At 43.2% G+C, this 17560-nt stretch overlaps 1 protein-coding gene across 1 annotated transcript in view; it reads left to right on the plus strand.

The window, feature by feature from the left end:
* Positions 1-17560, plus strand: part of rasa2 (RAS p21 protein activator 2) — a 33438-nt gene that overhangs the window by 5295 nt on the left and 10583 nt on the right. Inside the window, exons 3-19 of the mRNA XM_079732502.1 lie at positions 844-947; positions 1044-1138; positions 3562-3638; positions 7263-7346; positions 7558-7630; positions 7781-7857; positions 8319-8420; positions 9899-10052; positions 10421-10569; positions 10882-10996; positions 11326-11400; positions 11798-11921; positions 12596-12702; positions 13265-13351; positions 13533-13610; positions 13712-13785; positions 16283-16389. Coding sequence (XP_079588628.1) covers positions 844-947; positions 1044-1138; positions 3562-3638; positions 7263-7346; positions 7558-7630; positions 7781-7857; positions 8319-8420; positions 9899-10052; positions 10421-10569; positions 10882-10996; positions 11326-11400; positions 11798-11921; positions 12596-12702; positions 13265-13351; positions 13533-13610; positions 13712-13785; positions 16283-16389 — 1682 coding nt within the window. The remainder of the gene's footprint in view (positions 1-843; positions 948-1043; positions 1139-3561; positions 3639-7262; positions 7347-7557; positions 7631-7780; positions 7858-8318; positions 8421-9898; positions 10053-10420; positions 10570-10881; positions 10997-11325; positions 11401-11797; positions 11922-12595; positions 12703-13264; positions 13352-13532; positions 13611-13711; positions 13786-16282; positions 16390-17560) is intronic.

Here is a 17560-nt window from a genome sequence, read left to right on the forward strand (position 1 = left end):
TTTTCTTTGATCAGAATGCATTATAAAGGAAGTGTGAAACCCCCTATTTTTCCTTGGAAGCCAATAATAGTGCTTACTGCCAGGCAGGCTGATTAGACAAGACAGAGGAAAGAACATTGTGGTATGATTTGATCTGATTCAAGAAATTGGACAGATTTGGGTCTTCAGGCGTACCGCTTTTAAAACTTATCCTCTAAACACTATCCTTTACAATAACTAGATTATTGCATGATTAGTTTCCTCAGTCGCAGTATTTTATGTACATGCAGCTTTTTAAATAATGTTGTTTTTCTTTAATGTTAATGTTCGGGGTGCTGTCCATGTTCTGTTTTGAGAATAACCTGACTTGTTTCATCTATACACACACAACACAAATCCAAGCTGATGGTACTTGTCTTTCAATGGGGCATTCTTGGGTTTGTCTTGTTTATATATAATGTCAGGATATAATCGTATCCTATTCCTATACATTATTAGTCATATTCTAATAGTCTTATCATAATTACTGCATCCATTGATCACTACCAACAATCTATTGTTTCATCCATATTATCCATGTTGAGATTTGCTTTCTGCTGATGCTTTTGTGTCATTGTGTTATAATTATATTATTTATTGTACATTTTTTAAGAAATCTGTATTCGCAGTTCAAACATTGACTTTACAAGTTGGCTGCATTACATGCCCAAAATATAAAGGTTAAAAAAAAACTTGACGGTGCAATTTACAGCAGGGCATTATTCACATTGAATTTTAATTTTAATGGTTCAGAACATGGTTACAACCTCACATTCATTCATCAAAAGACTGGTATTGACCCATCACCATTCTTCTAATTCACAGCCCCTTCTACGGAGAAGACTTCTTCTTTGAGATTCCACGACCATTTCAGTATTTATCCTTCTATATTTACACAAAGGGGTCTTTCCAAAGGGACCTGCCTGTTGGTATGTCATTGACACACACACACACATACACATACTCATGGACACACGCTCTCCAGGAGGCATGTGTATACATACAGCATGTTGTTGTGTTTCTAGGTAAAGTTTCCATTCGGAAGAAGGATCTGTACCAACACAGTGGAAAGGAGCAATGGTTCAGCCTACAGCCAGTAGACCCCAACTCAGAAGTCCAGGTGGGTGCCGGCATAGAAAATTAAACACGAACCAATACAATAATTCGAGAGCGTCCTGATTACCTTGAAATAGCTTTTCACATATGATTGTTGTTTTTTTTGGGTGAGTGTAGAGATTTGTTTCAATGAGTTCAGCCAATACTCATGGCAAGTCAAACAAAGCCAAGAGAGTAAGGAGGCTAGAAATCCCTTCAGTGATGAAACATAGTCCCACGTTTTTTAAAGGGGCCCCAAGTGTGTTGAATGAATTCATTCAGCTGGAACCCTCTTGGTATTATATCTTTTACTCATTTCCATCATTTCCAGCAAACCTCTGCTTCATGTAACCAAATACCTACAGAAAGGTGTCTAATAAAAACGGTGTGCATACTTTCCGTGGTCTGTTTATACATTTTGCTTTGTTTCCCAACGTTTTTTTTGGAAGAACTCCGAGGGCTAAAACGCCTCAGACTTAGTGTCTTGAATCAAAATGGTGTCTGAGACGGATCACAGACGCACATTAACCTGCGTCTCCAGTGACCTCTGTTATCGGGTTTCATGTTCCTGCCCAACATGCAAATAACTACATGCAACAATTCTGCATTGTTGCCATAGCAGTGCCTGCACATTCAATGGCAAACCTGCCTGCTGTGGCCATGTGGAGGCTTTGCCCTATGAACGGGGTCAAGGCATCCTGGCCTTAAGAGGGCTAGCTCTGTCGCTGTGTCAGTTTGGTCTCTTTCAAAAGCATTCAGGACATCTGTAGTGGCTGTGGCGACAGTGGGACAGGCTGAGTCTGACGGCACGACAATTGTTATTTATGGCTCGGACAAAATGCGTCTTTTGCTTTCTTTTTTATCTCAAATGTTTCTAAAATGAGGATGATGAAGAGGATGCTTGGCTACGTTGCAATCGATGGTTGTAGTGTCCTTAACCGGGACTGAGAAAAAGAGGTGGGCGTTTGTTCCGCGTGGCGGTACACAGAGATCTGCTGGAGAACACGGTGAAACAGTAGCTGTACTCTTCACGTCTCTGCCGCAGAGAGAGAGAGAGAGAGAGAGAGAGAGAGAGAGAGAGAGAGAGAGAGAGAGAGAGAGAGAGAGAGATGTTAAAGAAACTAATTTCCCAATGACTCATCAGCCGGCCATTTCAACTATCTTCCCCAGCACTCACAACAGGCTATTGCGTCGTTACATTGGTTGTCTATTGCATATCCTATGGGAAACTGCTATGGTCTTAAGCAACATGACTGGAAGGGTCCAGTGGAGATGTCTAAGCCTCTAGCTCGCAGGTGTTACAGTGAGGTGTGGTGCATGTGAAGTTGTAGCGCATTTAAAACCATTCCGCTAAAGCAACCAGGTTGAAATGTTGACTCAACAGGCCCATGGTAGACCATTCTATTCTGAGCTTGTTTCCTGCACCAATCCACTCTCCTCTACTCAAGGGGGGTGTGTGTGTGTGTGTGTGTGTGTGTGTGTGTGTGTGTGTGTGTGTGTGTGTGTGTGTGTGTGTGTGTGCGTGTGCGTGTGCGTGAAGACAGGACGTAAGAGTTTAAGTAGATAAGTGGGTTGAGGGGAGGGAAGAGTTAGGTTGATGAAGCCGTGTGAAAACGTCCATACCGTGTAGCACAGGTGTCTGTGTGTGTGGTTTTCCTCGCTGTGGCAATTGATGTCATAGTTAGCTTTTTGGATTGCATTTTTTTTATTTATTTAAATATATATACCAAAACAAATATATACCAAAAAGAAAATGGTATATTGCTCTAATACCACTGACTTATTTTGATATACTTGTTGTTGATTACCATTAAACCGTTATGTTGCAGATAGCCATCTGCTCTAATGAAATATTTGCCCACTGTTGATTTTTGGAGAGTGTGTGGGTGTCTTTCTCTCTCAAGCTATCAGTGTTTCTGTCTATCTTCTATCTGTCTTCCTCTGGCTCTCTTCTTGGTTTCCCTTGACACATCCGAGTCAGCCCTAACCACATCTGAACAGATTAGACCTTTCTGGCTTCCATAGTGTATGACACATTGACACCATATTAATATTAGTAGCTAGACCGATATTAATGCGATGACATATTGTGTAGGATTTGCCTCAAATGGAAAATGAATAAATGCAATGCAAAATAACAAACTTTGTCTGAATTTGACACTACAATTGCCATTGCTACCCTCATGAATGTGAATTTATGTATGCAATTATCGCTACGTTTTTGTTCTCTGCTTGATAGTTAATCGGGTTTAATACAATTTAACCAATTGTTAAATTGTCTGTTTAATTCTGAACAGAGTTTGAAAAAAATCTACATTTGCAAACACCACATGGTTTAAAAAAGTCAACTGAAAATATAGCCTTCTGTTGAAGTTTTCTGTAGCTGCCTCAGTACAAGCAACTTGTGTTGTTTTGCTCCTTATTTATTTTTGTTTTTGCCATCTCTAGGGTAAGGTTCACCTGGAGATGCGACTTAGCGAACTGATCACAGACAACGGACCTGGATGTCAGCAGCTACTGGTTCGGTGAGTACCGGCATGCATATTTACAGGCAGATTTCCTGTGTCATCTGCCATTTGTATTTGTCTGTGATATACCTCACCAAACCAGCATACCCAGATGTTATTTTTGTTTTCAACCACAATGTATTTCAGATTCACAACTGCTCTAACCCATTGACGTGTTTGTGAGCAGTCGCTTGTGACGACATACAACTGACAGGATACGTTTTTATTATTTTTTTATATTTATTTATTGACAATATTGGGAAAGGAATAGCGACTTGATCAATAGGAATTATCTTATTTACTTATCGACCACAATCCAAAATGACTTGTGTTTGTAACAATCTGTCACTGATTTTATGGAGGTTTTTGTTTGGTATTGACAACCATAACCCTTAATAGCTCTAAACAAATGCATTACAGTTATACCATTTCTGAAGAAAAAAAAAGGATAGTGTTCATTTAAATTACATTAGCACATCTTCAGATATATGTGAGGCAAGATGGCAAATGCAAGGTTGTTGAATTGCATAGTTTGGCTGAGGTATTTAGACGTGTGTGTGTGTGTGTGTGTGTGTGTGTGTGTGTGTGTGTGTGTGTGTGTGTATATATATATATATATATATATATACATACATACATACATACATACATACATACATACATACATACATACATACAGTGGGGCAAAAAAGTATTTAGTCAGCCACCAATTGTGCAAGTTCTCCCACTTAAAAAGACGAGAGAGGCCCGTAATTTTCATCATAGGTAAACCTCAGCTATGAGAGACAAAATGAAAAAAAAAATCCAGAAAATCACATTGTCTGATTTTTTTAAGAATTGATTTGCCAATTATGGTGGAAAATAAGTATTTGGTCACCTACAAACCAGCAAGATTTCTGGCTGTCACAGACCTGTAACTTCTTCTTTAAGAGGCTCCTCTGTCCTCCACTTGTTACCTGTATTAATGGAACCTGTTTGAACTCCTTATCAGTATAAAAGACACCTGTCCACAACCTCAAACAGTCACACTCCAAACTCCACTATGACCAAGACCAAAGAGCTGTCAAAGGACACCAGAAACACAATTGTAGACCTGCACCAGGCTGGGAAGTCTGAATCTGCAATAGGTAAGCAGCTTGGTGTGAAGAAATCAACTGTGGGAGCAATTATTAGGAAATGGAATACATAAAAGACCACTGATAATCTCCCTCGATCTGGGGCTCCACGCAAGATCTCACCCTGTGGGGTCAAAATGATCACAAGAACGGTGAACAAAAATCCCAGAACCACACGGGGGGACCTAGTGAATGACCTCCAGAGAGCTGGGACCAAAGTAACAAAGGCTACCATCACTAACACAATACGCCGCCAGGGACTCAAATCCTGCAGTGCCAGACGTGTCCCCCTGCTAAAGCCAGTGCATGTCCGGGCCCGTTTGAAGTTTGCTAGAGAGCATTTGGATGATCCAGAACAGGATTGGGAGAATGTCATATGGTCAGATGAAACCAAAATAGAACTTTTTGGTAAAAACTCAACTCGTCGTGTTTGGAGGAGAAAGAATGCTGAGTTGCATCCAAAGAACACCATACCTACAGTGAAGCATGGGGGTGGAAACATCATGCTTTGGGGTTGTTTTTCTGCCAAGGGACCAGGACGTCTGATCCGTATGCCGGAAAGAATGAATGGGGCCATGTATCGTGAGATTTTGAGTGAAAACCTCCTTCCATCAGCAAGGGCACTGAAGATGAAACGTGGCTGGGTCTTTCAGCATGACAATGACCCCAAACACACCGCCCGGGCAACGAAGGAGTGGCTTCGTAAGAAGCATTTCAAGGTCCTGGAGTGGCCTAGCCAGTCTCCAGATCTCAACCCCATAGAAAATCTTTGGAGGGAGTTGAAAGTCCGTGTGGCCCAAAAACATCACTGCTCTAGAGGAGATCTGCATGGAGGAATGGGCCAAAATACCAGCAGCAGTGTGTGAAAACCTTGTAAAGACTTACAGAAAACGTTTGACCTCTGTCATTGCCAACAAAGGGCATGTAACAAAGTATTGAGATGACCTTTTGTTATTGACCAAATACTTATTTTCCACCATAATTTGCAAATAAATTCTTTAAAAATCAGACAATGTGATTTTCTAGATTTTTTTTTTCATTTTGTCTCTCATAGCTGAGGTATACCTATGGTGAAAATTACAGGCCTCTCTCATCTTTTTAAGTGGGAGAACTTGCACAATTGGAGGCTGACTAAATACTTTTTTGCCCCACTATATATATATATATATATACACACACACACACACACACACACACACACACACACACACACACACACACACACACACACACACACACACACACACACACACATGTATACGTTAGCTGAGCCACGAGGGCCCTCAGTGCTCTGAAGTTTCAACATGGTTAGTCCCACCGGGGAGCTCTCGACGGGTTTACCAACACACAAATAATATGTGGGTTGCATCCACTTTCAACATCCCCCGTCCCTCGTGCTTGCTTCACGTCCTCGTGGGAACACTGTACTTCTCTAACGCCAAACGGTGACTAAAGTGAGGATTGGAGAACTACAACCCGAGCACTAATGCCAGTTGTTATCATAAAACACTGACTGAAAACTAACCTAAAGTTAGTGTTGGCCAGCAACAACTGGAAACAAACCAAAGTTAGGTAAGGTCGGTGCTGGGCTCGTGGTAGACTAACATTAGCCCAAACTCAAGTGAGAGAGCGTGATCGACATGAGAATATAAATGTAGAGATAACGGCTAGGATTGCGTTTGTATGTGGCACAAAGAAAAATGCATGCAAGATACATTTTGTGCATTTGGGCGTGCAGATGTTGTTTGTGCTTCATTCACGAAGCAGCGGCGAGGAGGAAGTGATGGCATCTCGACAGGAAGCCGATGAGTCCTCGTCCTGCAACGGCTGTGGTTTTCCGCTGCCGCCATTCAGACTCTCAGGCGCTTAGCTTAACCTGCCACCTGTTCACCATATGCGCTGTACTTTTACATCGTGCTCAGAGAGGGCGGGGCCTCAGAGTGGCGATGACGAGGTCTTGTGAAGGATCTATGAAGTGAAATGCCCAGGCATGCATGATGTACAGAAAGTAGCTAATTGGGAGAGCGAGGGAGACGGCAAGACAGAGAGAGAGAGAGAGAGAGAGAGGGGGGGGGGGAGGAAGGGGGGGAAAGTTTAGGCTACAGGGAATAGTATCGCCATGACTCCCCAGCAATGGATACACAAACATCCTATAGTTTGCTACTCTCACTGCCGGTTGCTCGCTGACCCGACTCGGTTATAGGATGGATTCATTCTATTCCCTGCTGGTGTGTGCTCTCATAAGCAACATCCTGTTTGGAGTGACTACACCGCATGTTGACACCTGCATCACAGAGAGTTCTGTTTACAAGGCCATTTAAAAGCACGACCATAACAGCTTTTTTTGGGGGTGGGAATTATTTGAACCATTGTTATTTAAATTTTTTATTATAATTACAAATGTTTACTGTATTTCATCCCTGAAACCTACCCTAATATATAACCCTAATTATACAGGACGTCATCCAAAAAGTAGTCGCTCTCTATGTTTACAGTATATTGTCCCTGCTGTCCTGTCCTCCTCTAGGATAATTGAATGCCAGGGACTTCCCTTGATAAGTGGGCAGAACTGTGACCCATACGCCACTGTCTCACTGGTGGGACCATCAAGGTAACTTCCACTGGGCCACTGAAACATTCACTAATAGATATGGTATACCACTATACATCTCTCAATTCCTCTCGCTCAGATGTGCTTCATTTATTACACACATTTAAGAAGTTCTCTAGCCACTGTTCAATAATAAACAAGAGGATATCAAAGTGACAAGTGCATAAATACGTTTGTGTGTAAAGGAAATGTGTGATTCTCCTCTTCACAGGTCTGATCATAAGAAGACCAAGGTAAAGAAGAAAACCAGTGACCCTCATTTTGAAGAGACCTTCTCCTTTGAGGTATGGCCATGATTGTTCCTGTTATCTACCACCACTAAACCTCACATGACAGCAGCCTTTGTTTTAAATTGGAAACCATAAACTGCTCGTTACCATCACTTGCCTCCAAATTGAGCATTCTGCGTAGCCTAACCCTAAGGCCGTCCCCAGGTCACAAGGTCCAGCAGCTACTCGAAAAAGTCAAATTTCCAAGTGGAGGAAGAGGACATTGAAAAACTGGAGATCAAGTATGTTGTTCCCTCATTGTATCCACTTTAGTGTGTTTTTCAAAGACCATATTGAAATAGCAAAAAAAAACAATTGAAAAGTATGAATGTTGTGTGATCTGACTGCTGATGGAGAGCCATGGTTTTTTGGTTAAGGAAAAGTTTGGGCGTCCATCACGGTAGACTCTGGTAGCTCACAGGGTAAGACCCTAGACTGACGTTAAGGTAAACACACATGCATGGTTTGTGAGGCTTGGACTTGACGTGTTTCTTTGGTGAATGCCTTTGTTTGGGTTTGAACAAGCGATGCAGGTGGGAGCAGCACAGGAGTGTGACCGTATCTCTTCCCGCTCATGAATGGTGCTTGGTTTTTGTTATGAAGTGGCGTGGCACACACATCAAAGCGACTTGCGACTGGGAGTTTTTTTTCGTTTTTTTCTTCCTGTTGCACCCGTTTGTACGTGTCCTCTCTGTGTCTGCAGAGTGGACCTGTGGAACAACGGGAACCTGGCCCAGGACGTGTTCCTGGGGGAGACGCGGGTGTCCATCAAGATCCTGAGGAATGAAAACTTCCACAAGGCCTGGTGAGAAGATGGAAGCTTCTAGTAGTCAAAGAGTCATTATATAAAGTGCAGCATGACACATGGTGGAACAATAACAAACGGTAGTGCAAATAAATACCAAACCAAGTCAAGTCTGGTTACAAAATGGGAAGGTCATAAAGTACTTAAATAGATGCAGGCCAATAAAATCGAAATCGAAATGTCTTTCATCCTATGTTTTTTCTGCGAGTGCTGTAAAAAAAAGACACTTGATTACAAAGAAAAGGACATTGAAACACTTTTCCTTTGTCGGTGTTGCAATACTATGATGCCCCAGAAGCAGAACATGAATGACGTTGTAGAGAATTGTATCTACGTACGTCTTTAGTTAATTCATGTAAACCTGTACCTCTTATTCAAGCACATTTGGGCATTGCACAAGTGGTGATTCTTTCCGCCCTTTCCCGTTCAGCAATGCATGAATAAATGCTTTCGCATTCGCTGGGCCTTTTTGTTGTTGTTATTGCTTTGTCTTCTTTTCCCTAATCGGCCAGTCAGTGTAGCCGGAATGAAAGAGCGACAGAGGGGCAGATAAGGAGCGTTGTGTGTATGCTCACCGCTCCTCCACCCTGTGTTTATCGCACAGCGAGACCTGCCGGCTCTGTGACGTCGGGGCCCACTCCACCTCTCGCATAAAATGTGACGTGCTAGATCGGATCTGCCTCAGTGTGGCGAGGTCCATGTCGTTCTATTTCACACACGCGTCCTGAATCGTTGCACGGGGAAACGTTTGTCTCGACTGAAGTCAAACCCAAATAGTTTACATCTTTTTATTTCTCGTTCATCAACGGTTTCAGAGGTGTGTCATTGACGACATAGTTGTGAAATATACGCACTGATCAAATCTATTTAGGATCTATTGCGTCTACTTCTTTAACCCGTATTTCCTGCTCACCGGTGTGCATGAGTGTGCGGCTAACCTGTGCTAATGTTCTGTTCTGCTGTGTAAGAGTGTGTGTCCAGGCCCCGCAGCACACACGCGGGGTTGTGTCACAGATGGCAATCTGCGAGGGAGCTGTGTGGGCGGCAGTTTGCATAGTGATAGCACTTAATGGCCCGTGTTGAGGCTGGAAATGTGGTCGTGCAACAGGCCGACTGACAACTCTGCTGCGCAACCTGAAACAGTCCGCCGTGATCTATCGTTTCGTTCTGTGCCTGAAAGTATATATTGAGTGTGCGCCACAGGTATCTATTAATAACGTGTTGCATTTTGTTGTCGTAAAGGGTAGCAAAATGTTCTCCACACAAAGTTGAAGGAGTGCTCTACCTATTGGTGGCTAGTCGTATGTGCAAGCAGAAAAAAATATATTGGATCATTTCCCGACAAGGTTGTGTTGCTTTATAAATGATCTCCCAGATATTTCCTTTGGCTGAACTAGTTTGGCTAAAGGTCCACAAGTTCCCCCGAAAGCTGAACAGAGATGAAACCCTGAACCGCTGTCGGTCTTTGTGTCCTGCAGGTACCTTCTGCAGCCCAAAGGGAACGGAAACAAGCACAAGCCCGATGACCTGGGCTCGCTGCGTCTGAAGGTCAACTACGTAGAGGACACGGTTCTGCCTTCGTCCTGCTACAAACCACTCTGCAACCTGTTGCTCAAATCCCCAGACGTCAAGGTGTGTGCCTTTTTTAGTCACTTTAGTAAATCAATGACAACGGAATGTAGTTTTTGGGCCAGATAATAAAAAAGATGAAAATATGGGCCAAGGTTCACCAATGTCGCTTCATGTTGTGTTAAGGCCACCAACGCATGATGGTATTTGTGCGAATTATCTGCTTCTCTTACCATATCCTGACCTGTTGGTCCAACCTCATTAAATATGTTACCTTGTTATTATATGTAAGAAGTTGATTAAAAACAAATTAAAAACAAAAAGTTGCATCTTTGTTTATTGATGTCTCCCCTCACGTCACTCTCTCTACAAACATCCCTTCCTTTCCTATACCTTATATTCCCCTCCATCACCTGGGTCCTGCCCTCCAGCCCATCTCTGCATCGGCAGCCCACATCCTGGGAGACATCTGCAGGGAGAGGTACGAGGCAGTGCTGCCCCTGGTGCGCCTGCTGCTCCACCACAACCGCCTGGTGCCTTTCCTCACAGCAGTGGCAGCCCTGGAGCTGGAGAACACGCAGTGAGTACCCCACGGCCGGCAACTTCTGGTCCCTCGCTTGACCCAATCCTCATTGTTGTGGAGATCGCTGGTGCTACTTTCCTAAGGAGGAAATATACTTCTTCATTTGTAATTTGAGGGAGCGGGAGGGACGGCATGCAGCGACAGAAATGTTGTTCATGCAGAACACTTTTATAATGTCTGACTTTTGTTTTACTATATAATGTGTTTATATATTTGCTCCAGCAATGGGTTGTGACCTGTTTCTCTGTCATAATGATTATATTATAATAATAATGTTGTAATGCTAATATAATATTCTTGCACGTTCAGGGAGGCCAACACCATCTTTCGAGGCAATTCCCTGGCAACGCGCTGCATAGATGACATGATGAAGATCGTCGGGAAGAATTACCTAATGGTTACACTCAAGCCAGTTTTAGATGAGGTATGTACATTGTAGCATAACAATGTCCTTGTATGCATTTTGCTTTATTATAGATATAATGTGCTCCAAATTCAATGGGCATTAGAAATAATCAGCCTTAAATGTAAATGACCTTGGAGTTAATGTGCTTTTTTAAAATAAAGTCTTTTTAAAAGTCCTTTAAAAGTTAAAAGTCCTGGGACAGTCTCTTTCTGGGCTAGGAGGAAGAAACTAATTTTGGGGCCTTGTTCTATCTTCATTTTATTTGATTCCTGGTTTCAGTAGTAATAATAATTATAATAATAATAAATTTCAAGCGCATTTTCAACCCTCCTTTCTTTTTTTGCCAGATCTTTGATTCCAACAAATCCTGCGAGATTGACCCAATCAAGCTAAAGGAGGGCGATAATGTGGACGTCAACAAGGTAGGCTGTGGCCAATGGAATCTCTTCTTAATGAAGCACCGCGGATCAGGGTATCTCAAATGAGACGCCACACAACAATGTCTCATATTTCTATTCAATTCTCATGAACGGCTTCCTGCATTATAAACATACTGGGATCAGCAGAACCCACTGTAATGACCAGGCTTACGTCTGCCCGTCTCAGATGCGCTGATATGTTCATAGATCTCACTTTAAGTTTATGTGGCGTTCCGGTTGAGAGCTGAGGGCGTTACGACCCTAATCATGTGCCTGAATGACCTAAAAGACCCTGGGCCATCACTACCTGTTCCCTAGACACAACCGCAGGGTGTCATGTCGACGGCGGAATTGAGGTCATGTTGTTTAGATGTCTAGTCTTCGCTGTCTCCCTGTGCAGGAGAACCTGCAGAACTATGTCCAGAAGGTCTTCTCCTCCATCACCCAGTCCAGTGCCAGCTGCCCTACTCTGATGTGTGACGTGTTCAGGTCTCTGAGGCACATGGCCTCCAAGAGGTTCCCAGGTGGGGACCAGTCTTCACCGTGGCATTGTGGGGCAGGATAGGGTTGTGGGTTCTTCTGACAACTACTACTTTATTGTAAGACACTTTGGATAAAGCGACTGCAAAGTGCCCTAAATGTTAATGTCTACCTGTGGGCACCCCTTAGCGTTAAGAGGCCTTACCCCTACTTTCTCAATATTAACATGTTATGGAAAACATTTTATATATTTGGTTAAAGGCGTATGCTGAAAAACTTTACACAGGAATAACGCAAAATATACGTGATCTATTTATACATTACCAGAAGTTGGCTAAACCAGCAAAACTATAGGCTCCATTGAAACATATTATAAAAAAAATATATTAAATGCAGACTTGTATTATAGGAATAAAAAATTGGGGCTCAAGCATTCTAAACCTGATTGTTCAGCAGTGTTTTACAAGTAGTAGTACATTTATTCACCACAAGGTGGTGTCAAGTCCCAGTATACAGATTCAACGTTTGACCAGCAAATTATTGAGGAAGCTGATTGTTCACTCTTCACAAAGATTAGGAGATTTATGTAGTTTTATGAATACACAATTTACATCCCAGACTATAAAGCTGTCATTTTGCCACACGTTCAATCCACCACACAGTGACTCTGGAGACTTTTAATCATGTTTCTAACTTTTTGCATTGCTGCGCTCCACAGCTGACCCACACGTGCAGTACTCTGCAGTCAGCAGCTTCGTGTTTCTGCGCTTCTTTGCGGTTGCCGTCTTGTCCCCGCACTCTTTCCAGCTTCGACCCCACCATCCTGTAAGTGCATCTTCATGTTTACACCGTCCAAAGCCGAAATTTAGCTTTTATTGAGATGCAGGAAAACATATTTGGTCAGGTTTTTGTATTTAAAAACATATTTGACGTATTAACAAATTCCTATCTTCATTGTGGAATTCTTCTGATCATTATTTTTGTACAATAAAATCGAAATAAATCTAAACATTTGACAATTATTATATATTTGTCTGTAGTTATGTGTTCAGGACCCCAGTGCCTCAGTTTTGGAATCCCAATATAGTGTAACTTGATGCTTGGAAAATGGGCCCCGCTTTATGTCCCTTTGGTTCAAAGTAGGAAACAAAATTTGTTTAAATCCTCGCTAAGAAAATCAGTAGAGCCACATAAACCGCTAATGTCTGGCAGTGGATGAAAAGAGGCCATTCTGAGCCCCTTCCTGATTTGGAGCCTAGGGAAAAAGAACCACTTGGATATACTTTTACAGCCCTTCCACAAGTCACGTTGCATTAGGCACAGTGTATATCTATTAGCAATGAGACCCTGTTTGGCCTACACATAACATGCTTGTCCTTGCTATCAGGATCCTGAGATATCTCGTACGCTCACGCTCATTTCCAAAACCATCCAAACACTGGGCAGCTGGGGCAGCTTGTCCAAGAACAAACTGGTGAGACTGGCACTCGATTTATTTCATAACAGCCACTTTCGATTTAGTACAAGGTGTGTGTGTGTGTGTGTGTCTGTGTGTGTGTGTTGTGTGTGTTCATTTGTTGTTGCTATGGGACCCTAACAACTGCAGTCCTACCAAAATACACATTCGGAGTGATTTTGATATTTTCTCTCTTCAGTCTAGTTTTAAGGAAACCTTCATGTATGACTTCTTCAAATCCTTCCAAGAAGACAAGTGCATTGAGAAAGTTAAAAAGGTATTTACATTGTCTTTTTTTTATTTGACGTGTGGATTTTATTTGTGAATTATTTTGGGAGTTTGATGGGCAGCCATGTTATCTGTTTAATCCCTTCCCAGTTTCTTGACGAGATCTCGTCTAATGTCAACAAGGAATCGAGTGGAATGGAGGATGCACTCATTCTAAAGGAAGGGTAAGTAATTGTAGTGGTAGGGGTGTGTTCACATGAAATAAAGGTTTCTACAGAATAAAACGCAATAACTTGATAATGATGTGCACTTCCCTGAGTCAAATGTATTTAATTGTTCTGGAGACTATTCAGTGAAATAAAGCATAGTTCATTTGCTAGAAAAAAATAGTTTTTTTGGAGCTTTAATGCTCTGACATTTTCCACAGAAAGAATGTAAAAACTAAACGGGCAGAGACACAAGAGTACTAGACTGTGTTACCCTGCATGAGTCCAGCAGTAGCACAGTGTTACCCTTCATGAGTCCAGCAGTGGCAGTGTGAGACGGTGTTACCCTTCTTGAGTCCAGCAGTGACAGTGTGAGACGGTGTTACCCCCTTCTTGAGTCCAGCAGTGGCACAGTGTGAGACGGTGTTACCCTTCATGAGTCCAGCAGTGGCAGTGTGAGACGGTGTTACCCCCTTCATGAGTCCAGCAGTGGCACAGTGTGACACGGTGTTACCCTTCATGAGTCCAGCAGTGGCAGTGTGAGACGGTGTTACCCTTCATGAGTCCAGCAGTGGCAGTGTGAGACGGTGTTACCCCCTTCATGAGTCCAGCAGTGGCACAGTGTGAGACGGTGTTACCCTTCATGAGTCCAGCAGTGGCACAGTGTGAGACGGTGTTACCCTTCATGAGTCCAGCAGTGGCACAGCGTGAGACGGTGTTACCCTTCATGAGTCCAGCTGTGGCACAGTGTGAGACCGTGTTACCCCCTTCATGAGTCCAGCAGTGGCAGTGTGAGACGGTGTTACCCTTCATGAGTCCAGGAGTGGCAGTGTGAGACGGTGTTACCCTTCATGAGTCCAGCAGTGGCAGTGTGAGACGGTGTTACCCTTCATGAGTCCAGCAGTGGCACAGTGTGAGACGGTGTTACCCTTCATGAGTCCAGCAGTGGCACAGTGTGAGACGGTGTTACCCTTCATGAGTCCAGCAGTGGCACAGCGTGAGACGGTGTTACCCTTCATGAGTCCAGCTGTGGCACAGTGTGAGACGGTGTTACCCTTCATGAGTCCAGCAGTGGCAGTGTGAGACGGTGTTACCCTTCATGAGTCCAGGAGTGGCAGTGTGAGACGGTGTTACCCTTCATGAGTCCAGCAGTGGCAGTGTGAGACGGTGTTACCCTTCATGAGTCCAGCAGTGGCAGTGTGAGACGGTGTTACCCTTCATGAGTCCAGCAGTGGCACAGTGTGAGACGGTGTTACCCCCTTCTTGAGTCCAGCAGTGACAGTGTGAGACGGTGTTACCCCCTTCTTGAGTCCAGCAGTTACAGTGTGAGACGGTGTTTCTAGCGCCACTGCAATCAGTCGTGCAAAACAAAAGTTTGGTGCTCTGAATGCAATTTCTTTCGTTTTAAAACGTATTTATTGTTTTAAACTGACTGCGCCACCATGTTGAACAATCCTAGGGAGATCCTATTGTCATTAGAGAAATATCATGGAAAGAAACTGAGCAAGATAGTTTAAGCGTGCTAGAAGAAACGGTAATGCACAATTCTTTAGGCTAAATCAAAAACAAACTGAAAGTGACTTATTAATGGAAAGGACAACTTTAAATGTGTGGAACAAAACTATTATGCCAGTGGGAGGAATACAAACTGCAGACTGAAAACGGTTATTTGCGCTAACATTAATGCCGAAACAACGTCGCTTGTATTAGTTGTTATATCGTTACACCATTCCTGTTAGAAGGTACCAGAGCCCTACTGGAATCACTGATCACATCAAAACCTTTCTGCGCCGCGCACATCAGTGGTGCACATGCAGATCAGCCCCCTTCACATGTACATCAGTGGGGCACGCCCACATTAGCACCATTCACACATACATCAGAGGTGCACGCCCACATCAGCACGTTCACACGTACATCAGCCCGTGCACGCCTACATCAGTCAATGCACGTGCACATCAGTATTGTTCACACGGACATCAGCATTGTGCACGCCCACTTCATCATGGTGCACCTCACAGAATTGTTCAGGGACACACTGTCACCTAATATTCTAGTGCTGGATAATGCAAGGCTCTAGGGACTATGTATATGGACCATATCTTGGTAACACATCATGCACCGCCCACTTGATCAAAAGGGCAGATGTTCAAGACCCCAAGGCCATGCAGGGAACGCATGTTGGAAACGCTCTTGAAGCACATATTGTTTCTGACAATATTAAATGGGAACATTATGTTGCTGAATTTGATAGCTTCTGACCCAAATCAGAAGGCTTATCAGCATGAAGCCATTATATATTGTTGTTCAAACCAATAATGTGTTTTATGGGAATAAAAATTCCAGCAAAACGAGACATTCCACATCCCTTGAGAGGGCTCTTTGTGATTGGATTTCGATGTGAAAAGTGCTCCATCATGTAAACATAACAATATGTTAACAGGATCGTATGTACCTATTACATTGAGCAGGGTTGCAGCCATAATATAACCCCTGGCTTATCCGGTCTCCATAGGGAGGTGCAGAAACGAGCCCAGGGAAGAAAGCGAATCGGCAAGAGGAACTTCAAGAAGAGGTGGCTGAGGGTGACCAACAGGGAGCTCTCCTATCACAAACACAGAGGTAAGGACATGGAGTACATTGTACATTGCACTTATTCAAGGTACTTAATTGTGTAGCATCTACAGTAGCTGCTATCATTGCTTTACACAGGGAATGGGTTAGCCTAGCGATTGTAATACTTGCACTTCGTTCTATGAACATCTTTACTGTACCGACAGCGATATATTGTTTCACTTCTTATGACAAATGTACTTATTGTAACAAATGCACTTATTGTAAGTCGCTTTGGATAAAAGCGTCTGCTAAATGCCCTAAATGTAAATGTAAATGGAGTGAACTTCAAGGGAAGGCTGCAGTCCTCTCTGGGGAACTCTCATTGAAATCTAGATCTTCAGTGCATTGTAGAATATTTGGAATAGAATAGAATAGCCCAAAAAGAGTTTGTTTCTTGAAATAGTGTGTGGCCTTTCACACACTCTCCGGATCTCCAGAGAGATGATCCGGAGTTGACCTTTCACACATGCAACACACAGCCGGAGATAAGCCGCATCAGATGTGTTGACACATATTGGTGATACTTTGTGTACCTCCTGCGAGGGGTGTTGCCCGGGTAGAGCGTGTAGGAGGCAGGACGTGATGCAGGAAATATGCAGCAGAGGTCGCAGTGTTTTGTTTACAACACCTCATAGATTGTGGGTGAGGCTACTGACTCCTTTAGGGGTGATGTCAATTCTGCATTTATTTAGATGTACCCACAGTATCAACAAAAGAGTGGAAAGTTTGAATGTAAAATACTGGCCAGAGGAGAAAGGTATAAATCAGTGACACTCAAGTCACAACAGTCGTATGATGATTGAAACTTCAGCCACAGGTCGCCAACACACCAACATGCTTGGTGAATTCTCCAGACTTAACAAGACGGGCCTGGCCTCGTGTACTCTGGGAGATGGATTCAGACATTTGCGCTCACACGCAAACGTCCTATGAAAGGGCTAAAAGTATGTTAATTTGATTCTGGGGTTGTCTTTTTCACTTGTGGGTTGATATGGAGAAAATAAATGACCCACTCTCCTATAGACACGCGTCCCTCATCACATCCAGTTGTGCCGTATGAATGATGGACTGCATTGTGCAGTCTTGGAGGCGTACACTCCCTGCATGTTAAATCGCTTGCAGCTGCCGTTGGCTTGCTGGAAGCCTTCAGATTTCCATTATTCTTTTCATTTCCGCT

Source organism: Pollachius pollachius (genome assembly GCF_949987615.1).
Source record: "Pollachius pollachius genome assembly, chromosome: 3".
NCBI lineage: Eukaryota > Metazoa > Chordata > Actinopteri > Gadiformes > Gadidae > Pollachius > Pollachius pollachius.